The sequence below is a fragment of the Schistocerca nitens genome, chromosome 2 (assembly GCF_023898315.1).
Source record: "Schistocerca nitens isolate TAMUIC-IGC-003100 chromosome 2, iqSchNite1.1, whole genome shotgun sequence".
NCBI classification, from domain to species: Eukaryota; Metazoa; Arthropoda; class Insecta; order Orthoptera; family Acrididae; genus Schistocerca; species Schistocerca nitens.
This window is the reverse complement of record NC_064615.1, coordinates 631,305,817-631,330,406: the sequence shown is the minus strand read 5'-3', so window position 1 is coordinate 631,330,406 and position 24,590 is coordinate 631,305,817. Positions and strand designations below refer to the sequence as shown.

Here is a 24,590-nt window from a genome sequence, read left to right as displayed (position 1 = left end):
CGGCCGAAATATTAGAAGAAGAAGGAGATTTCTTGCGGCTGCACACCCGAAACTTAATGGAACAGTCTTTGCGCCCCCAAAACCTGAAGATTCACAACACGAAGAGAGCTTCATAAGTTGGGAATTGCAGGGCGAGCTAGTGCGCCAAAACCACACATCAGTGATGCAAACGTCCCTAACAGGAACATGTGGTGCCGCAGTCATAAACCTGGACTACGGAGCATTAAAAAAATGAATTTGGTTGGATGAATCTTACTGCATGCTGTTTGCACCTTCTGGTAGAGTTTCCATTCCAAGGGTGAAAATTGCGGGGATTCGGTGATAATTTTGGCAGCCATATGGATGCTATTCCATGGGCCCCCTGTTCAATCTGCAAGGTCGTGTTACTTTTATTTATTTTTTATTTACACGTCAAGTTCCGTAGGACCAAACTCAAGAGCAAATCTCCAAGGAGTGGCCCCAACACTGCTCCCTGGGGTACCCCCGATTCGACTGTACCCTACTCAGACCCCATATAACAGCCATTCTCAACACTGTGAATAATAACCTTTTGCTGTCTGTTGTTAAAGTAAGAATTGTACCAGTTGTGAGCTACTCCCCGTATTCCGTTATGGCCCAACTTCTGGAGCAATGTTTTGTGATCAATAAATCAAAAAATATGTCTAACGTTCGAAGCCTTTTGTTTAACTCATCCAGTACCTCACAAAGAAAAGAGAATATAGCATTTTCAGTCGTTAAACGGCTTCTAAAGTAGTAAATTATGTGACATAAAATGATCAATTATCCTTACATACACAGCCTTTTCAGTAACTTCATCAAACACTGATGGCATAGAAATAGGTCAAAAATTGTCTACATTATCCCTTTCTCCCTTTTTATAACGCGGCTTTACTATTCAGTACTTTAATCGTTCAGGAAGCTGACCATTCTTAAAGGAAAAATTACAAACGTGGCTAAGTACATCTACATCTACGTGATTACTCTGCTATCCACAATAAAGTGCCTGGCAGAGGGTTCAATGAACCACCTTCAAGCTGTCTCTACCGTTCCACTCTCGAACGGCGCGCGGGAAAAACGATCACTTAAATTTTTCTGTGCGAGCCCTGATTTCTCTTATTTTATTGTGATGATCATTTCTCTCTATGTAGGTGGGTGCCAACAGAATGTTTTAGCACTCGATGGAGAAACTGGTGATTGAAGTTTCATGAGAAGATCCCGTCGCAACGAAAAACGCCTTTGTTTTAATGATTGCCACTCCAATTCACGTATCCTGTCTGTGCCACTATCTCCGCTATTTCGTCATAATACAAAACGAGCCGCCCTTCGTTGAACTTTTTCGATGTTATCCGTCAGTCCCATCTGATGCGGATCCCACACCGCACAGCAATACTTCCAGAATAGGGAGGACAAGCGTAGTGTAAGCAGTCTCTTTAGTAGACCTGTTGCACCTTCTAAGTGTTCTGCCAATGAATCGCAGCCTTTGGTTTGCTCTACCCACAATATTATCTATGTGATCGTTCCAATTTAGGTTATTTGTAATTTAATCCCTAAGTATTTAGTTGAATTTACAGCCTTCAGATATGTGTAATCAAAATTTAGCGATTATCTTTTATTACTCACGTGAATAACTTCACGTTTTTCTTTATTCGGGGTCAATTGTCACTTCTCGCACCATACAGATATCTTATCTAAATCATTTTGGAATTCGTTTTGATCATCTGATGACTTTACAAGACGGTAAATGACAGCATCATCTGCAAACAATCTAATAGCGTTACCACAGGATATCACGAATCCAGTCGCACAACTGAGGTGATATTCAATAGGCACGCAGTTTGGTTAGAAGACGCTTGTGAGGAACGGTGTCGAAAGCCTTCTGGAAATCTAAAAATATGGAATCAATTTGACAAGCCCTGTCCATAGCTCTCATTACTTTATGAGCAGTATAAAGAGCTATTTGTGTTTCACAAGAACGATATTTTCTGAAATGGTTCAAATGGCTCTGAGCACTATGGGAATAAACACCTGAGGTCATCTGTCCCCTAGAACTTAGAACTACTTAAACCTAACCAACCTAAGGGCATCACACACATCCATGCCCGAGGGAGGATTCGAACCTGAGACCGTAGCAGTCGCGCGGTTCTTGACTGAAGTGCCTAGAACCGCTCGGCCACCGCTGCTGGCGATGTTTTCTGAATTCGTGATGACCATGTGTCAATAAATCGTTTTCTTCGAGGTACTTCATAATGTTCGAATACAGTATATGTTCCAAAACCCTACTGCAAATCGATGTTAGTGATATGGGCTTGTAATTCAACGGATTACTCGTACTTCCCTTTTTGGGTATTGGTGTGACCTGAGCAATTTTCTAGTCTTTAGGTACGGATCCTTCTGTGAGCGAACGGTTGTATATAATTGCTAAATGTGGAGCTATTGTATTAGCATATTCTGAAAGGAATCTGACTGGTATACAGTCTGGACCGGAGACCTTGCCTTTATTAAGTGATTTAAGCTGCTTTGGTACATCGAGGATATCTACTTCTATGTTTCTCGTATTGGCAGTTGTTCTTGATTGGAATTCAGGAATATTTACTTCGTCTTCTTTTGTAAGGAGTTTCGGAAAACCGTGTTGAATAACTTTGCTTTAGTGTCACTGTCATCAGTGACTTCACCGTTGTTATAACGCAGTGAAGGTATTGATTGCGTCTTGCCACTGGTATCCTTTATGTATGATCAGAATCTCTTTGAGTTTTCTACAGGGCAGACATGTGCAGCACAGTACTTTAATATTCTGCTGGGCACTCCATCATATCCATGAGAGTCCTTAATCTTCAGTGATTTAATTATTGACTCGATCTCCCCTTTGTCTGGGTCACAGAGGAGTATTTCGGACATCAATATCGGAAAGGCATTTGCCAAGAGCGTTATATGATTCCCTGTAGAAACAAAATTTTTATTTCATTCACCAGCAATGCTCAGAAAATGATTGTTAAATACTGTACATACAGATCTGATTTACCTGTAACAGAAATATTTTTACTACGAACTGGCTTTATATCGTCGACCTTGCGCTGGTGACCTGACACTTCCTTCACAACGGACCATATGGTGTTAATTTTATCCTGTGAATTAGCTATTCTATTTCCTTGCCACATACCATTTGCCTTCCTGATAACGTTTTAAAGCACCTTACAATAATGTCTGTAATAGGCTACTGTAGCTTGATTGTGACTACTTCTAACATTTTGATATAATTCCCGCTTTGTTCTACATGCTATCCTTATCCCACAGCCACCCAGTCTGTCTTTTAGCCCGTTTAGAAGTACTCCCAAGCATTATGTAATTATGGCTGATCAGATCCATCCCGTGATATAGCGTTGGCTCTCCAATGGGGATGCTGTGTTCCAAGACAAGAGCGCCCCTATTCACTGAGCTTTCATCGTCCAGAACTGGTTTTGTAAGCACGAGGATGAACTGTCGCATCTCCTCTGTCCACCAGTCACCAGATCTCAAAATTACTGACCCTTTGTGGTCTCTTTGGAGAGAATTGTGTGTGATCGCTATCCACCTCCATCATCGTTAGCTGAACTCACATACTATTTTGTAGTAAGAAAGGTATAAGATTTCCATGCACAACCAAAATTTGTTCATTCCAAGACGTCTGGAAGCTATTTTGGATACGAACGTTTTTCCTATACCGTATTAGCTATGGTAATGTCTTGTGTTTTTGTTGCTTCCATATTTTTGTCTACCATCTGCAGGTTCCAAATAAGAGTATGTGGTGACAGGTATCAATAAGAATCATAGTGTCTGTGGTAGTCTACCACGCCAGTTCCAAGTAAGCACAACGGACAATAAGTTATACACCGCCAGGAGACATCAGCTAATACCAAGTAACACCAGCTAGAGACTTGATAATGGCATGGGGAAGTGAAGGAGGGAGGGGGGCCGGGGAGGAGCGGAGCGTACTGTTGGAAGCTAATTGCGTGAATGTGATAAATAAGTACTTCGATTTCCTACACTACAGGCCATTAAAATTGCTACACCACGAAGATGACGTGCTACAGACGCGATATTTAACCGACAGGAAAAAGATGCTGTGATATGCAAATTATTAGCTTTCCAGAGCATTCACACAAGGTTTACGCCGGTGGCGACACCTACCACGTGTTGACATGAGGAAAGTTTCCAACCGCTTTCTCATACACAAACAGCAGTTGACAGACGTTGCTTGGTGAAACGTTGTTGTGATGCCTCGTGTAAGGAGGAGAAATGCGTACCATCACGTTTCCGACTTTGATAAAGGTTGGATTGTAGCCTATCGCGATTGCGGTTTATCGTATCGCGACGTTGTTGCTCGCGTTGATCGAGATCCAATGACTGTTAGCAGAATATGGAATCGGTGGGTTCAGGAGGATAATACGGAACGTCGTGCTGGATCCCAACGGCCTCGTAGCACTAGCAGTCGAGATGACAGGCATCTTATCCGCATAGCTGTAACGGATCGTGCAGCCACGTCTCGATCCATGAGTCAACAGATTAGGACGTTTTCAAGACAACAACCATCTGCACTAACAGTTCGACAACGTTTGCAGCAGCATGGACTATCAGCTCGGAGACCATGGCTGCGGTTACCCCTGACGCTGCATCACAGACAGGAGCGCCTGCGATGGTGTACTCAACGACGAACCTGGGTGCACGAATGGCAAAACGTCATTTTTTCGGATGAATCCAGGTTCTGTTTACAGCATCCTGATGGTCGCATCCGTGTTTGGCGATATCGCGGTGAACGCACATTGGAAGTGTGTATTCGTCATCGCCATACTGGCGTATCACCCGGCGTGATGGTATGGGGTGCCACTGGTTACACGTCTCGGTCACCTCTTGTTCGCATTAACGGCACTTTGAACAGTGGACGTTACATTTCAGATGTGTTACGACCCGTGGCTCTACGCTTCATTCGATCCCTGCGAAACCCTACATTTCAGCAGGATAATGCACGACCTCATGTTGCAGGTCCTGTAAGGGCCTTTCTGGATGCAGAAAATGTTCGACTGCTGCCCTGGCCAGCATATTCTCCAGATCCCTCACCAACTGAAAACGTCTGGTCAATGGTGGCCGACCAACTGGCTCGTCACAATACGTCAGTCACTACTCTTGATGAACTATGATATCGTGTTGAAGCTGCATGGGCAGCTGTACCTGTACACGCCATCCAAGCCCTGTTTGACTCAATGCCCAGGCGTATCAAGGCCGTTATTACGGCCAGAGGTGGTTGTTCTGGGTACTGATTTCTCAGGATCTATGCACCCAAATTGCGTGGAAATGTAATCACATGTCAGTTTTAGTATAATATATTTGTCCAATGAATACCCGTTTATCATCTGCATTTCTTCTTGGTGTGGCAATTTTAATGAGCAGTAGTGTATATATCAGTGAAACGAAATATCGCACTAGACTAATCTGGGTGCAGTCTATGGAATGGGCACGTAGAATTCCGATTTAAAAATCATTTTAGATGAAATGGGAAAAAAACTTCCGCATTGCGTCGACGCTTGGCATCGCATGAAACATGTGATGAGCAGTATTTGTTTGGGCTGATACCAGTTACATGACGCAAAATCGAAATCGCAAATATCCGGCGAAACATCTGAGAAAATGCGCGTGACAACTTTTAGGAGAGACACCCGGTATATGTATATACTTTAATAGATTAAAAAAGTAGTTACCTTCAGATTCCATTCGGGATGGTTGACCAACTGCATTTCTTCACAGGCTAGGGCAATTGCCCGCTGAAGGTCTTTGTATGTGGATGTACTCAGCTTGATGCCTGGGAACAAATCTTCAATTAACGAGATAAACAGGGGCTCATCTTCATCGACCAGTTTGGACAGATTCATATCTCTGAGAACGCGCATCACACACGTGTTCTCCGAGTCGTCCGGATGTGCACGTTTCTGTGCGCCCAGCGTCCTCAGGACCGACAAGATATTCCGCAAGCCAAAATCGTAGTGGACTTGCTTCGACAGCTGTTCCTCGCAGAGCTTGTAAAGCGTGTAGAATTTCCTAGACAGCACGATGTTCTCCTTGAAACCGCAACTGGCGAGCTTCACCCTGATGATGATCTGCCTGTCAGGGACCATCATCGCCACGGTGCGGAAGTTGATCTTCAGATTCTCGGGCAGTTCCTGCCGCCCAGCGTATCCGGGGTTCATAGTCAGAAAGAGCCCGAACTCCGGGTTGAGCGGCACGTTGTCGCCGTCGCTGAAGATGAACGCCGTCTTTCGCTGTTTCTTAGCCGCGAGGACGATGGCGATCTGCTGCGCCGCCACAGAAAGCACGGGCAGTTCGATCCTGTTGAACTCGTCGAAGCAGCCCCACGACCCGGACTGCGCCAGCCCCTTGAAGATGCGGCCCAGCCCGCGGAAGTCCATCTGATCGGAGCAGTTGAAGACGACGACGTACTTGCCGAGCGCCCTGCCCATGTCCTTGGTGGTCTCCGTCTTGCCCGTCCCTGCGGGCCCTGCCGGAGCTCCGCCCAGAGACATACCGATGGCCTGCGCCAGCGTGATGTAACACCTGTCCGTGAGCGGCGTGATCACCAGCCTCTCAGTGCAACCGAGGAACTCGTTCTGGTAAATGAAGTCCACGTCCGTTATTTTCACTATGCACTCGTCCGTGTCCTCGTAAAAGTAGAACCGCGCCTGCTTCAGCCATTCGAAGTCGGTGATGACCCGTACCCTCATTTTGACGAGGGCGTCGAAGATGTCGCGCTGATGTAGATGAATGGTCACCAGCGTCTCGTACATAACGCGTTGGTACTTGGTGAGATCCTTTATGGTCTGCTCGATGATCAAGTTCAGTAGGTCTAGGAAAGCTTGGTTCGTAGCACGCATGATGTTTCTGTCCACTCTGGAAAGCTTAATGGCATTCTCTGCCTCTCTGGTCCAATACATTTGGATGCCTAGCAGCCCAACCTGTAAAAAAAAAAAAAAAAAAAAATTCTATCAATAAAATCGAAACGGCAGAGCTGCAGCATTAAATTATTACACTAGGATAGTTTTTTTGAGGTGCTTCCGGACTTTCAGCCGAGATGACATTCCCACTCCATGCACAGTATTTCAATGACCGATCCACTTGTCTTCATCAGATTATACGAGTTGAGCTGTCTGTAAAGTGCTATTGGTGTTGCCCCGCAAAATGGAAACAACTCGACTGAGCACCCGGAAGCACACCATTAAACACTAGGTTTGATGTTACATCGAGAAAATCGTTTCGATACGGCCATAAATACGACGAAAACGATCGTTCTCTCTATATATAAATCGAAACAGATACGGTAATTGTAGATCTACTATTTGGAATATCTTGGTGTATGCTTGAACTGAGTCTGCAGCTGTATAATCCATTTTGTATGGGAAGAACACCCACCAAAGAGCTACGATTTTTCTTTGGACTTTATTCACAGGCCTCTGGGAAATTTTTGTGCAATGAAAGAAAAAATTATGTCAATAAAGAGACTCAGAAAATACACATATTTTTTCTTTTTCAAACAACACCTTCCTTATATTGTTAATAAGCGTATTAATATCACATTATGCCAAGCCCTAAAATAAGTTTCACTAACTGAAAATCATGATAAGACTTTAAATTTTCATTTCGTCACAACAAAATGTTCAAATTATTAAAAAGCGTACCCGCTGTATATTGAAACCGACTCAGAGAGAAAACCGTAAAAAAAAAAAGAAAAAAGAAGACGCGTTCCAGATGACGCCAGGTTTGCCTGAATACATTAAGGTGACAAAAATCGTGGGACAGAGATATGTGCATATGCAGATAGCGGTGGCATCGCTTAAGAAAGGTACTGGAAGGGTAGTACATTGGAGGAGCTGTGATTTGAAATCAGGTGCTTCATGTGAAACGATTATGGACGCAAGACGGGAATTGACAGACTCTGAACGCGAAATGATCGTAAACCGTTAGGGAGTTCAATATTCCAAAATCCATAGTGTCAAGAATGTTCTGAGAATACGTAGTATCAGGCATTACCTCTCACTACGGGTAGCTCAGTGGCCGACAGCCTTCGCTTAACGACCTAGAGCAGCGGCGTTTGCATAGAGTTATCAGTGCTAACAGAGAAGCAACAATGCATGAAAGAAAAGCAGATATCGATGTGGGACGTATCACGAACGAATCCAATAGGACGGAGCGGTGAAATTTGGCGTTAATGGGCTATGGTAGCAGAAGACGGATGCGAGTGCCTTTGCTAAAAGCACGACATCGCCTGCAGAGCCTCTTCTGGTCTCATGACGATATTGGTTGAACTCTAGACGGTTGAAAAACAGTGGCCGGATCAGATGAGTCCCGATTTCAGTTGGTAAGATCTGATGTTAGGGTTCGAGTGTGGCGCGGACCCCACGAATACGTGGGCTGTGTTTAATGGAATGGACTGGTTCGTCTGGTCCAACTGAACCGATCATTGACCAGAAATGGTTATGTTCGGCTGCTTGGAGACAATTTGCAGCCAATCACGAACTTCATGTTCCCAAGCAACGATGGAATTTTTATGTATGACAGTGCACCATGTCAGAACATTCAACAATTCGAGAGAATGATTTGGCCGCCCAGATCGCTCGACATGAATCTCGTCGAACATTTATGGGACATAATCGAGAGGTCAGTTCCCGAACGAAATCCTGAACCGGCGACACTTTCGCAATTATGGACGGCTATAGAGGCAGCAGGGCTCAATATTTGTGCAGGAGGCTTCCAATGATTCGTTGGCTCCATGCCACGTCGAGTTGTTGCACTAGGCCGGGAAAAGGTGATCTGACACGATATTATGAGGTATCTCATGACTTTTCTCAGCTCAGTGTATGTACTATAGCTTGTGGCACTTCATTACAGCAAAAGGTTGTGTACATCGTACTACAACGTCGTGCCAATCCTCATAGACATAATCAGACATGTGAATTGTATCTGCCATTAGCAAGATACACAATGAAATGAGTTGGCTTTGAATTTGAAGTTGTACGACATATTCAGGTACCACCTGTAATGTGGATTGTCTTTTTTCCAGTTGTCTTTCTATATCTTTTTAATGTATTATGGAAACATTTTTAACAGTTTGAATATTTTAAATGGGATGAGTTCAGAATCTAATTTATTGTGACGTGCTGCTGGTGAAACCCTCTTTAGGTTTGGGGTAGTATGACATTCTTATGCTTATTTACAATATCAAGAATATACTGCGGAAAAAACAACTATACTTGTATTTTTTAGATAACTTTCTCCTTCATTACGAAAAATCGATAAAGCGAATGTTTCCGAAAGCTGTCTGCGAATGAAATTCAAGAAAAATTCTAGCTGTTCGATGGACCTTCTTCCCCTACAAAATGTTCAGTTTATATTGAGAATTATTGACAACTAGAACTAACGTAAGGCACATTTCATTCAGTTAGATAGATTTTGTGTTCCTGCGCTACAGAAGAATGCCGCTTGTCGTTGGAACCAAAAGTGACAGTCATCTGCGCATTATTTATTAATTTACATTACGTTTATTATAACACATTTGTTGTACGATTTTTTTATCTAATGTGAAATCCAACACTCAGAAGCAGTTATGACATAAACAGCAGAAACACAAATACCTACAGCATAAAAAACGTTACAAACGAGAGTAATTTAAAAAATTCATCACACCATAAAGTTATGGTTCAGTTTTATTTTTGATTTTACAAAATGACTTTAGAGGCCTCCTACGTAATCTCCATTCTTTCAGAAACCGTGACCCAGACTTTCAGCAAGTCTTGTATTCGCTTAAAACGCCGTGTTTGTTGACCTGTCTGATTACACGGATAACTGCAACGGAAGTCTTGTCAGTGCCGTAGAAACATTTCCCTCGTACTGCTTTCTTGGGTTTTGGAAATAGATCATATTTACTTTTGCAAGATATTCGCTAACAATATTTGGAATATGCGTTCGCGCATTACAGAGGTGCAGCATCCAGCCTCTTTCACGGATATGTGGTCTTTTGTGCCTGATATGGATTTGAAAAGTTTTCACGCTATCGGTGCAGCATTGACCAGGTACTGCTACTACGGCCTAACCTGCTTATCATAACCGAAAATGTTTGTCGAGTTTAGTTATAGGTTATGTAGTCCGACCGACAATCCCTGAGCGTACAAGCCGGGACAAAGATCCCGAATGCAGAACACATTTTTGGACACATGAAAATGAATATACAGGAATGCATTACAAATTCATTATTATTGTTGCACGCCGTTCGGTTCATTTTAAAGAAGTTCTCTCTTCATTCCCGCAGCCATCATTATCCCAACGACTACACTTATTCCAAATACTGTCTTTATTTAAAACTATGAAAGTGCGAAAATTTCACACGGGTCTCTTCGTCTTCCTCTGCATGCAGAGGTGTGGGCGAATGGCCTTTTGTTCGGGACTCAGCAGTCGTGAAATCTACCGAGCACAAACGGATCTCACGTGTAAATTTTCTGTCCTCAAATTGTGGATGGCATCCAACGAAATTTTCAATACTTCAGAAAGTGTTTGTAAGATTATTCGTCGATCCTCTCTCACAGCAGCGGTTTTAATGTTTTCTTCCGTGAGAGCAGTACCTGGAGCGCCTGCTCCACCTACCTTTGCAGTTTATTGTCTCCCCTCTTTAAAAAAATTTAAACCATCATCGACTGCACTGTAAGGAGGAACAGACTCCCCATAGCCCTCCTGTCACACTCCATAGGTCTTAGCTAAACATGCTTCCGGGATACTGTACGCTGATTAAAATATCAGTATTAAGCGAACTTATTATGAGTACTTTTACTACAGTGCATATGAAGAATGATGTGAGTATCTGATGGCTACTGGCTTTCTCTAACGTTACTGGAAATTTTTGAGGTGGAGATCGCAACACAGCATGCCCCCAGAGGACGTGTACGTGCAGGTTACCACCATTCGTTGGCTTAGAGATGTAATTATTATTGGCATGAGGGACATGGGAGACCGGACAGAGAGTTGGACGTACCGCAGCGAGTGCAGAACGAGAAGTGATGACATGGACTCAGGAGAACAGTGTGAATGAATTGTGGCTTTCTTTCGGAAGGACTACATCAGGAGAAGGTCCCAGGCTTGTTTGATTGGCTCTGACAAATAGACGAGTGACAACAGCTGAAATCCGGGCAGATGTTACAGTCGGTTCGTCACCACAAAGCGTAGCGGACAGGTTACTTGAAGCTGAGTTGATATCTAGAGTTGTCCTGTATCACTTACCGCTGACACCATAACGCAGCCTCCAGAGGCATATTGGTGTTGGCTGAGCGGTTCTAGGCGCTACAGTTTGGAACCGCGCGACCGCTACGGTCGCAAGTTCGAATCCTGCCTCGGGCATGGATGTGTGTGATGTCCTTAGGTTAGTTAGGTTTAAGTAGTTCTAAGTTCTGGGGAACTGATGACCTCAGCAGTTAAGTCCCATAGTGCTCAGAGCCATTTGAACCATTTGAACTTATTGGTTTACACTGCTTGACAACTGCTAAGGAACAGAGACATGGTTGGACAGGAATAAACAGGGAATGATGGACAACATGAAACACAGTACTTACGTAACAGAGGTGGAGTTTATAACAAAAATGGTAGAGATTTCACCGCAAGGGAAAGCAGGAAAACAGACATAAAAAGGGTACATTTTTGATACAGGTCAGACGCCCAACATAAAGGTTGATAACGGACTCTTAGTAAGAAATAGGTCCTCCTCTGGCAATAAAGCACATTTCTCACTTGTTATTCATTCTGGCTACCACACTGTTGAGGAGTCCTTGGGAAATATTGTCACACTCCTCTCTCAAGGCTGTTTTCAGTTCTTGCACGCTTCAGAGAGAGGGTGTTTGTTGAGAAACACGTCTGCTCAGAGCATTCCAGGCCTGCTCTATAGGGTTTACGTTCGGGGAGTATACATGCCATTCCATACGTTCCGTGTCTTCACTTTCCGCTGGTCATATGTGGGCGGGCAGTGTCGTCCATAAATAAAAAATGGGGACCTACCGCACCTCTAAACAAACGAGCATGATACAGAATTATCTCCCTGCTATACCGCTGTGCTGTAACGGTACTTCGCGCAAAGTGTTGTACAGCCATTGTGCATAGTGCTTGCCTGCACCTAACGCCTAAGTTATGCCGATGACGTTTATGAACTTTCTGTGGTGTGTAACGTGTTCCCCTCTCTGTCCACATTAACTGGTGGCCAGAATCACTTGCCTCAGTGAAGCGGGATTCGTCGGAGAACATCATTCTGGACCACCGTTGCTGACCCTAACCAATATTTTCCTTACACGAACCTGCGACCGTAGCGGTCGCGCGGTTCCAAACTGTAGCGCCTAGAACCGCTCGGCCACTTCGGCCGGCTCCGTCATGTACTGTTGAATGCATACAGAGCATTAGTCGACAGGCGTTGCCGCAGCTGACACGTCCCGCCCTCTATATTTCACTGGTCGGATGTTCTTCAGCTATTGTCGGTTGCTCTGTAGGAATTGACAGTTGTTCCTTAGCAAGTGTCTGTTGTTCCTTAGTAGCTGTCAAGCAGTGTATAACCAGAGTCAACAGGTATACAGGAAATGTACTCGCAACTACGGATGTAAACCACCATCAGCTGTATATTAGAATTACGACAATGGAAATCTGTGCCAGAGTGGGACTCGAACCCAGATTTTCCGCTTTAAGCGAACGGTCGCCTTAACCACTTTGGCTATCCGTGCACGAATCACGGCCAGATCCAAACTTCCATATGTCACAAAAAATGGTTCAAATGGCTCTGAGCACTATGGGACTCAACTGCTGAGGGTTAGCACACTGGACTCGCATTCGGGAGGACGACGGTTCAATCCCGTCTCCGGCCATCCTGATTTAGGTTTTCCGTGATTTCCCTAAAATCGTTTCAGGCAAATGCCGGGATGGTTCCTTTGAAAGGGCACGGCCGATTTCCTTCCCAATCCTTCCCTAACCCGAGCTTGCGCTCCGTCTCTAATGACCTCGTTGTCGACGGGACGTTAAACACTAACCACCACCACCATCAACTGCTGAGGTCATTAGTCCCCTAGAACTTAGAACTGGTTAAACCTAACTAACCTAAGGACATCACAAACATCCATGCCCGAGGCAGGATTCGAACCTGCGACCGTAGCGGTCTTGCGGTTCCAGACTGCAGCGCCTTTAACCGCACGGCCACTTCGGCCGGCTTCCATATGTCGTCGTCCAATTATTATAACCTGCATTCCTACGTTACCTATATTCCCATCCAGGAAGGACATATTTATTGAGAGTCGAGGGCTTGATAATGGTGAGTAAGTACGAAACAGCAGTGCCTTTGTTATTAAGAAGTACAACTCAATATTCCTTCGGACATACGTACATGTTTACAACTGCAGGTTGTGACACTTGGACGACGACGTATGAAAGTTTGGTTCTGGCCGCGATTCGTGCACGGATAGCCGAAGCGGTTAAGGCGAGACTGCATGCATGAAGTGGGAAATCGGGGTTCAAGTCCCGATCCGGCACAGATTTTCATTGCGTCATTCCAATATACAGCTGATGGTTTTTCGTATCGCAGTTGCAAATACATTTCCTGTTCTTCTTGACGGCTGCAGTCGCAGCAGTGCCTGCTCCTTGGGACGTGCATGTATGTCCAAAGGAACATTGAATCGTACTTCTTAATAACACAGGTACTGCTGATTCGTATCAACAGGGACATTTTGTCACATTCTGTGGTGTTCAGTGACAAGTCTCGCTTATATTTTTGGCATTCAGATCTACGCTACACTGTCCGTAGACGACCTGGTGGGAAGTCACAGGTGGCAGCGATTCCCGTGACCCACGCCTCTCCATCTCTTGGAACCACAGTGTGGAGGAATGTTGAATAAGACAATTGGACTGATTTGATAATTTTTGAATGGAGGCTGAATGCACGCCAGTATGTGGCAAGAGTGATAAACCGTACCCTCACGAAGTACCAAACGACAGATTTGTGCAGGATACTTAATGGTCCCACACTGCAGTTCACACAACAAATGCCTTGAGTAATACTCAGATCCTCGACTGACCTGCCTGGCCCCATTATTTGTCTTCTATAGAGCTTGTGTAGGATGCTATGGGGAGATGTACACCAGTCTCCAGTCAGAAACCTTCATGTGTTTCAGGCATGGCAAGAAATTCCTCAGTCCCTCAAGATGACATTCGGAGGCTATTTGCTTCCACGCCACAACGAATACAATTGTTTATTCGCACCTGTAATGAGATTAACATCGGACTGGTGCTTCATGGTCTAACGCTTCCGTGAGTGTGTGTGGATATTGTTGTTGTGATCTTCAGTCCGCAGACTGGTTTGATGCAGCTTTCAATGCGACTCTATCCTGTGCAAGCCTCTTTATCTCCGAGTAAGTACTGCAACCTGTATCTTTCTGAATCTGCTTACTGTATTCATGTATTCCTCTCTTGGTCTCCCTCGACAATTTTTACCCCCCCCCCACCTCCCCACCCCTATATATATATATATATATATATATATATATATATATATATATATATATATATCACACAGAAACAAACTGAGCACTGACGTTAAAAAATTATGAGTACATATTTGACAAATCACACACAAGGATCATAAAAAAGCAATAGCAAGCTGCCAACATGTGTGGACGTTCTTGCACTGCACTGCCAAGTTTCAGGGATTTACGAAAGTTGACTCGATTGTAGGAGTATCTTTGTAGCAAAGCGTAAATGTATTAAAACTATATATATATATATATATATATATATATATATATAGCAAAGCGTAAATGTATTAAATATATGTATATATTGGAAAAATGAATACCTGGGCAATGCCGGGTTTGTCATATGTAGCCGGCCGCTGTGGCCGAACTGTTCTAGGCGCTTCAGTCCAGAACCGCGCTGCTGCTACGGTCGCAGGTTCGAATCCTGCCTCGGGCATGGATGTGTGTGATGTCCTTAGGCTAGCTAAGTTTAAGCAGTTCTAAGTCTAGGGGACTGATGACCTCAGATGTTAAGTCCCATAGTGCTTAGAGCCATTTTTTTGTCATATATAAATATATGACAAACCCGGCATTGCCCAGGTATTAATTTTTCCAGTATCCTTTTAGAAACGGAAACAAAAGGAACTATATTTGTAGTATAATATACAAAGAATTTCATTTCCCTGTATTCGTGAAAACACCTGCTTCGCGTGTCTGTGAGCGATTTCCTAAACGCCTCTATGGCAATGCCTCTTCATAGCTCTGTAGATGGCTACTGTTTTCGCCTACAGCAGTTTGCACTTCGCAGTTGAAAGCTGTCAAAAGCGCTGCCAAGTTTCAGGGATTTACGAAAGTTGACTCGATTGTAGGAGTATCTTTGTAGCAAAGCGTAAATGTATTAAAACCTATGCGTGACGCGGCACTTTTTTCACACATCTCGTGTTTTGACGTTATATCTTTTGAACTATGTGCCGTACAGTGATATATTTGTGGATACTGTCTGCGAAATACGTTGCGAACAGAGTTACTAACAAGGAAGTAATAAATTTAAACGTCATGCATGGTGTGGCACTTTTTCAGGCATCTCATTGCTTATGACGTCAAATCTCTTGATCTATGTGTTATACAATTATATAATTTTGTAGATACAATCAGCAGCATATAGGGGTATCGTCTGCAAAATGTGTTTCAAACAGAATTAGTAGTAAAGAAGCAATAAATTTAACTGTATGTACAATGCGCCAGCGTCTCACGCTTCTCATTGTTTATGACGTCATATCTTCTGAACTGTGATACGATAGGTAGGTGTTCTTATCCTCACAGCGATTATTGCTGACAGTGAGGTGTATGTGTATCAAGTTCGGTTGAAATCCGAGGAGATGTGGAACACATATGCATACATCCATTTTATAGTATGTATGGATGATGAAATCTACTGTTGATACCGAAAGAGCAGGCTGTAATATGTGCCACGAAATTGCGTGAAATTTCAAAATCTCTCACACAGAAACTGAGCACTGACGTTAAAAAATTATGAGTACATATTTGACAAATCACACACAAGGATCATAAAAAAGCAATAGCAAGCTGCCAACATGTGTGGACGTTCTTGCACTGATCGCCGGATTCGGAAAGTTAGTAGCTGTATAGAATGTAGGGTTTGGAACTGTGAGGCTGCATACCTGAGAGGGGAACCGCCTCGTCATTTCGAGGAAGTCATACTCAGGATCGTTGAGATAGGCGTAGCAGGCGGCGATGATCTGGCCCAGCGAGTTCTTCTGTTCATTGAGGAGCGCTCCCAGCCACAACTCCACTCCGCCCACACACACCACCTCGTGCTCCAGCGTGATTTGCTCGCCTTCTCGCGACTTCACCGCGATCAGGCGATCGTAATCTCTCTCGTGGAACACCGCCTACCAAAAATAAAAATTAAAAATTAACTTAGTGTCCACCTTTGATTCAGGCTCACAGCTGTAAAAGTAAAGACTAAATTGTAATCGTGCAAGTTTTAGTTGCGGTCTTCATTTCGAAGACTGGTGTTATGCAGCAGTCCATCATAGTCTATCCTATGCAAATATCTTCATCTCTGTACATCTACTATAAACTGCACCCATCTGAACCGCTTATTATATTCGAACCTTGGTCTCTCTCTACAGTTTTTATACCCCAAATTTCCCTCCCTTACCAAACTGGCGATACATTGAAGCTTCATGATATGTCGTATCAGCTGATTCCTTCTTTTAGTCACATTATGGCATAAATTTCTGTTTTCGTCAGTCCTTCCTATCTAACCTTCAACATTCTTCTGTAGCACGAAATTTCAAAAACTTCTGTTCTCTTATTTTCTGAACTGTCTACCGTATATGTTTCACTTGCGTACAATACATAAACTCCAAATACCTTCAGAAAAGATTTCCTAATGCTTAAATTTATACTCTGTGTTACTAAATTTCTCATTTGCAGAAACGTTTTTCTTACTAAAGCCAGTCTGCATTTTGTATCTACTCTGAAACGGCCGTCTTCATTTCTTTTCTGCTCAAACAATAAAAAACATCGATTAATTTTAGTGTCCCACTTCCTAATCTAATTCCGTCAGCGCCATCTGATATAATTCGACTACATTTCGTTACCCTTGCTTTACTTTTATTGATGTTCATCTAGTAGACTATTTTCAAGACATTATCCAGTCTGCTCAACTGACATTCCAAGTCCATTGCAGTCTCTGATAGATCATCACTGGCAAACATCAATTTTTTTATTTTATCTTCTTGCGCTTTAACGAGATGAATAATTCAGAAATTGTAGAAAAACGAGAAATTGTAATGACTGAGGAAAAAAAAATCGCAAAGAGAGTCCCACAGGGTTCAATTTTGAGTCCACTCTTATTCCTTATACTATATGTGATTGACCTTTCACTTAACATTCAACAAGCAAAATTGGTACTTTTCGAAGCTGATACTAGTGCTATAATAAATCCCATTAGAGAGAAAGCAACAGAAGAGTTGGTGAATGATATTTTCCAAAGAATTATTAAGTGGTTCTCTGAAAATGGACTCTTCCTAAATTTTGGATGAAAGCACTATGTTCTCTTCTGTGCAACAGACTAACAATCGATGTAGCAAATGAAAAGGATTCAGTAAATAGGATAGAATGTTGTTTACGCTACCTCCTTTGTGGGAGGCAGCACATTCTCTGTCATAACAAATCAACATTGTAGCCTGTTGGCCAGCCATGTGTTTCCACGACATTTATAATAAGTTTAAGTTTTCTATGAGTCCGCAACTGGCGTGAACTTATCTGAATCGTCACAACATGTCATCACCAGCTTTTCCCAAGTCTGCAGTGAGATTTTTACTGTCAGAAGTTTTAATTGGGTGTTAAACGATAATCATTTTGCATATTTTATTCTGACAAATACATCTAGACCTGAGAGAAAGTAACAAGAAAAAAGAAAGCAACAACTGCTCTTCGACACTACGCATTCATCTATAACTGATTCGCCTCGATGGGCAATGAATCCAAAACCGTCAGTGCCGATGCACAGTTACGTTCGACCTCCAGTGGGAAACTACACTGAAGCGCTAAGGAAACTGGTACAGGCAGGCGTATTCAAATACAGGGATATGTAAACGGGTAGAATACGGCGCTGCGGTCGACAACGCCTGTACAACACAACATGTGTCTGGCTCAGTTTTTAGATCGGTTACCGCTGCCACAATGGCAAGTTATCTAGATTTAAGTGAGTTTTATCGTGGTGTTATAGTCGGCCGGAAAAAGATGCTGCAAGAATGGGACCACTACGGCTGAAGAGAATCATTGAGCGTGACAGAATTGCAGCTCTTCCGCAAATTGCTGCAGATTTCAATGCTGGGCCGTCAACAAGTGTCATCGTGCGAAACATTCAACGAAACGTCATCGATATGGGCTTTCAAAGCCGGAGGCCCAGTCGTGTATCCTTGATGACCGCACGACATAAAGCATTACGCATCGCCTGGGCCCGTCAACACCGACATTGGACTGTTGATGACTGTAATCGTGTTGCATGGTGGGACGAGTCTCGTTTCAAATTGTATCGATCAGATGGACGTATACGGGTATTGAATCCATGGACCCTGCAAGTCACTAGGGGACTGTTCAAGCTGGTGGAGGTTCTGCAATGGTGTGGGACGTGTGTAGATGGAGTCATATGGGACAGCTGCTACGTCTAGATACGACTCTGACAGGTGACACGTACGTAAGCATCCTCTCTGATCACCTACATGTCCATTGCGCATTCTGACGGACTTGGGCAATTCCAGCAGGACAATGCGACACCCCACACGTCCATAATTGCTCCAGAGTGTCTCCATAAACACTCTTCTGAGGTTAAACACTTCCGCTGACGACCAAACTCCCCAGACATGAACATTATTGAGCATATGTGGGATGCCTTGCAACGTGCTGTTCTGAAGAGATATCCACCTCTTCGTACTCTATAGAGAGCCCAAGACTATCAGTATCATGAAGACGTCAGACAATTTAAAAAGTGTTCTGAGCTACGGAGCACAATCCTTACTCATATTGCTTGTTAAATGTAAGCGCTTTTGCTATGGTGCAACACTAATAGCGGAAGCCTGGCTTTTTGCAACCTGCCTTTCTTTCTCTCTCTTCTGTGTTCGCATGTTATCTAAGCCTGAGAAATTGTTTCCGCTATATCTTCATTTTCATCTCTATCTATATCCACATTCACAGGTTGACTCAAGAGGAAATAAACATATGCTAAGAGGTAACAGAACGGATCATTCTAAGGTGGATACATCAAAAAACCGTTATGTTCTGATGTCTCTGATTAACAGCGTTCGTCATGTTCGCCAGTTGAATGTGCATATCACTGTTTCTGGAGGACTAGGAGGAACTTCCCTGACAAGAAGAGCACATTCCTCATGGCCAGTGACAACACTACTACCGTGAATGCTATCTTGGACGCTTGAACGGTTGTGGCATCATTGTTGCATGATCAAGAAGTCACCCGACATTTTTCCGCTAGACTGCAGATTTTTGGGCTGTCGAGAGAGCGAAGTCTTGATGTCAAATATACAACTGAAGGAGGTACCGCTTTTCGTATTTTAAATGCTTGTGGGAAATTTAAACAAACAAGTACATGTTAGCTACTATTGCAACAAAACATCTGCTGCGATATGCTGGCGATGCATCCTACCTTACCATGTAGGATTAACAGAGAAGACAGAGAAGATTCAATTGAGAGCGGCGCATTTCGTCCCAGGGTCGTAGAAACAGCGAGAGTGTTATGGAGACCAACGACAAACTCATGTTATAGACGCTACAAGAGTGGAGTGCGCATCGCGGAGAGGTTTTCTGTTGAAATACAGACACATACTTTCGAAGTCGAAGAACAGGGCTACATATTAATTCCTTCCACATACATCTCGCGAAATGGCCACGCCGAGAAAATCAGATTAGACTTCTTACGGGTTACCAACAGCCATTCTTCTCAAGCACCGTTTGCGGATGGAACAGGTAGGAGAGACCTGATAATTGTGCCAGAAGTCTCCGACGCCACAAACCGCAAGGTGTCTTGATGAATGAAGATGCAGTTGTAGATATTTTTGAACATGAGTTGTAAAGGGAAATCGACAGTAAAAACTAATTAAATAATTATCTGTTAATTTACCGCAAACTGCAACCACATCAATGGCAAACACATGCACGAGTACATCGGAAGGCAATGAGAATATAGTGCAGCATGTGCATAAGTTACCATTAAAAAAAGTTGAGCAACTTCAAAACTATACTAGATAATAACAACTGAATCCGAACATTGTGATAAGTTACCTTTAAAACCTTAAGACTTAGCAGATAATACGGAATGGATCTCAACATGTAACAAGATAACTCTAAGCGTTTTTTATTTTCCAGGTGGCGCTGATTCAACAAAAATGTGGACGCCACAGGACGCAGCACAGTATGTAGCCCGGTTCATAGAGACGAAGTCCGATACCCAAGTACAGCGAAACTTCCGTACACAGTATGGGAGGGAACCACGGTCACGACCAACTATTTGGACTTGGAATACGTCATCTTGGTAAACAAGTAATATTCTCCACAAATATGGGACGGGTAGCCCATCTGTTCCAGACGCCGACGAGGATAAGGTACGGCAGATTTTTGGAAGGAATGCTACAAAATCAGTGCGTACGACGTCCACAGAGCTGGAAATGCACAATCAACAAAGAAGACACAGAGAAGATTGCATTTTTACCGTTTTGTGGCTCAATAACAGGGAAGATTAGCTGGCTCCTGAAGAAACATAAAATCGACTCAATCTTCAGGCCCCAGGAAAGATCCAGCAACTAAGGAAGCCTGCGAAAGGCGGTGTAGGCCTCAGAACATACGAACTATACAAAATACCGTGTGGGTGTGAGCAGGTTTATGTCGGTCAGACTGTCCGCATTACTGAACAGAGCCGCAAAGAACATGAAAGATGTTTCTGCTTACACTATCGCTACAAATCAGCCCTAACGGAGCATGCAATGGAAAACGGACACCGAATTGCATTCGACGATACTTCTATTATTAAATGGATCAACGGCTTCTGGAATAGCGTAATAAATGAAGCAATAGAGATCAAAATAACGGACAGCACCCTCAATAAAGACGGTGCATTGCAGATGAGTGCGGCCTGGAATACTGTGACTGGGGAGTTGAAGCGGGTGCGGCGGCCGCGCCACCAAAACTTTACTGTACATGGTGTGGGACTGGACATCAGTGACGTCACTGGTGGCGGCGCGTCTATATAGGCACGCCAGCGGCAGTAGACAGTCAACCACTTGACAATGACAGCGGAGATCTCTGCCGAAAGCTCATGGGCAGTTAACCACATGACGGGGCTTGAAAGTCGAGAATATTTTATACTCGACTGGTACCTTAATTCCACGGCTTTTCTGTGTTACTGTGCTAACTAGAAAACTCTGAATTAAATAGTGGCGTAGTATAGGTTGTAATGAAATCGAAGAAATAAATAGGCTCTTAGTCTTACGTTTTACTCCAGCCCAGCAAAAGGTATGGAATAAGAAGCGATTACCTCAGCGGTATTATCGAAGACGTCGACCAGATGGCTTTGGATGCTGTGTGAATCTGAAGCCTGACCGAGGATCTCGAGGAGCGACGGGTCAGAGATGAAGAAGAACCTCGGGAAGATGAGCCTCTTGGATTCGAGGTATCCCGTCAGGGACTTCTGGCAACTGTTGAGCTGCTCGAGCAGGTACGGCAGCAGCTGACCCATAGTTTCGTCGCTCACGCAGCACTCGATGACTCCCGGCTTCTCCCTAGCGCGCTGCATGATCTTCGTCCACCACTTGTCAATAGCCATGAATTTCTTCGATTCTGTGGGCAACTGCTTGGCGATGTCGCCGTCTACGAACACCGCCTCCAGGTAGACCCAGAGGTTCTGCACCTGCATCCAGTACTCCAGGATCTCCGACGTGGCGCTGCAGTTGTGCACCCACGTCTGGATGTCTTTCTTGAAGGGCGCGTTGTATCTGTTGGTGAGCAACGAGCCCAACACCATCAGGCTGTCCTCGAGAGCGGATACGATTTCACTCGTTTCCGTTCCCTTCAGCAGCAGTTCTCCACGACCTTTGAATGACGCGAACTGCAGCTGGACTGTAGACCAGTCGGCCATTACCTGTGAAATATATCACGCATTATAATTATGATGACACGGTACGGTGGTGGTATGGTAATCCACATAAAGAGACAGCTTTGCAAAATACAAATTTATTTCACTACCTAATATCGATTGAGCTCAATGTAATCGAGGATATGTATTTACCGCAACCAGTCACAATGTTTAGGATTATAAATCTTATGACATTAATTTATCAGCGACGCCTTTCGACCTGCCATCACCATCGCCAACAAGGCGCGCAAATCTCTTAAACATTATTTACACTACTAATATTACTAACTAGATTATCGCTAATTTTTTGAGTTGCCAGTGCCTTCATAAGTTCCAGAACATATCTCTCCCTATATAGAAACAGACAAAATACGCGCTGTTTAAAGTTACGTTTCACTTTCTATAACGCTGCTGGAAGCCCTGGAAATCAACAAACATCTAGCCTACAGTCCTGAGCTAATCTTAAATGACCAAACACAGCTTAATACTTTCTCTCATCTAAATTTCATATTATCATCTTAGTTTTCCATTACTTCCCAGGCTGTCTGTTCCCTCATATTTCCTCATTTTCCTACATTATTGCTTTATTTCACTGAGATTGCCAATGTACTCCATATATGCTGTAGATAAAATTGTTAATTTTTCTTTTAATTGTTTTCTGTATCACTTTCCATGTTTAATACCTCTTGATGTTGTCTCATCAAGTACTAATTTTATTACGTTTGGTTTGTTTAGTTATTGTAAACTGTTATATAAGCATGGTTTTCGAGTGTACAGCGTTAATGTTTTTCCTATCTTCTCTCTCTGTATTTATTTGTTGTTCAAGTTTTCATCTTTTAAACTGCATCATCCCCACACTCTCAAAGATTCCTTTATCGTGTGTTTGTGCGTCAATCTACCTGTGTAGCAGCTTTTGCAAAGTTGCTTACAAACATTGTAAGCTCTTCGGCGACAATAGTCAGTTAAAATCCTACGATGGCTTTGTAAGCCCAGAAACGGTTAACGTAATAAAATAATCCTGTAGAACATAAACTATACAGTGCTATTCATTTATTATAATGTTGTTCTACCAAGAAACGAGGTAGAAATCATCAACATTTCCACAATGTTTTTAAAGTGTGGCTAACACATTGCAGTGTCTAATACATAATATCCCGATGTATATGTCCTCCTTCTGCATGATTAGTAGTTTAAATTTACACAGATCATCACAATAAGCGTTCATAAGGAGCACATAAACATCGAGTTATTGTATATTAGTATACCGTAGAAAAGAGAAACGTGAATGAAGACGCAACAAAATAGTAGTACATAAATGAGGACATATGTTCTGCCACCATAGCAGCCAGTGGACGCACGTCCAGTAAGCCACCACCGTCGTTTCACCAAAAACGGCAAATGAGGGCTGCCAAAATTTTCTGATTATGAAATCGAGAAAAATAAAGTTACCTAATTAATTATTATTTGTGTGTAGGTTCATATTTGAAGTCCTGGTACACAATGAAATTCCGTTTGCTGAAGTACCATTGGAGCCGCCAGAGGGAGGAGCCAAAACAAAATAGCGCAGTCCTTGATAAAATATTGTATGTCATCGTACGACATTTCGTAGAGGAAAAGCGGCAGATGTGTCAGGCCTACCCAGACGGATAAAGAAGTCCTCTGGATTAGCTTTACACAGTCACGTAATACTCGAATTATTAATACACTGTCTGACAAAGTGAAGGACGCAGAAGACTTTGGCGGATTTCAATGTACGACGGCTATTCAGAAAGTAAGGTATCGAAATGGAAACCACAGTGAAAATCGAAAATGTTTTATTTGTAACAGTTTGCTACACATTCCAGCTACTTCTACACATAGTCGTCGCTCCGACTTAGACATCTATAGTAGCGTTGTACCAACTTTCCAATTCCCTCATCACAGAAGGCAGCCACCTGTGCATCCCGCCGCTTCTCTACGCTGGTCTGTAGTTCGTTGTCCGTGCAAAAATGTTGTCTTCATAGCCAGCGATTCATGTGAGCAGAGATGAACATCAGAGGGAGCCAAGTCCGGGCTGTGTGGTGAGTGACCATTCCCATCGAAAGGGGCGTCCTTATTGCCCTTGAAATGTGCGGCCGAGAACTGTCACGAAGAAGGAAATGCCTAACAGGTACATTATGTGAGGTTGCATGACATCAGGCGAAACCTGGAAGCGACCACCATTATTTGGCGGGAGACACTATTGTTCTAGGCATCTTTATGTGCTCACTGTGTGCTCAGAAGTGACGAGATCGACAGGCATACTTCAGACACTGCCTTACACATCTGTGCAAAGCTTCGTCGGATTTCCATTTTCGTTTCCATTTCGCGACCTATCGGACCTTACTTTCCGA

The 24,590-nt window shown here is 43.4% G+C and overlaps 1 protein-coding gene across 1 annotated transcript in view; it reads right to left on the bottom strand.

The window, feature by feature from the left end:
* Positions 1-24,590, bottom strand: part of LOC126235215 (dynein axonemal heavy chain 8-like) — a 570,318-nt gene that overhangs the window by 272,583 nt on the left and 273,145 nt on the right. The window contains exons 22-24 of the mRNA XM_049943945.1: positions 21,622-22,224; positions 16,223-16,453; positions 5,730-6,977 (exon numbers count right to left, since the gene is read on the bottom strand). Coding sequence (XP_049799902.1) covers positions 5,730-6,977; positions 16,223-16,453; positions 21,622-22,224 — 2,082 coding nt within the window. The remainder of the gene's footprint in view (positions 1-5,729; positions 6,978-16,222; positions 16,454-21,621; positions 22,225-24,590) is intronic.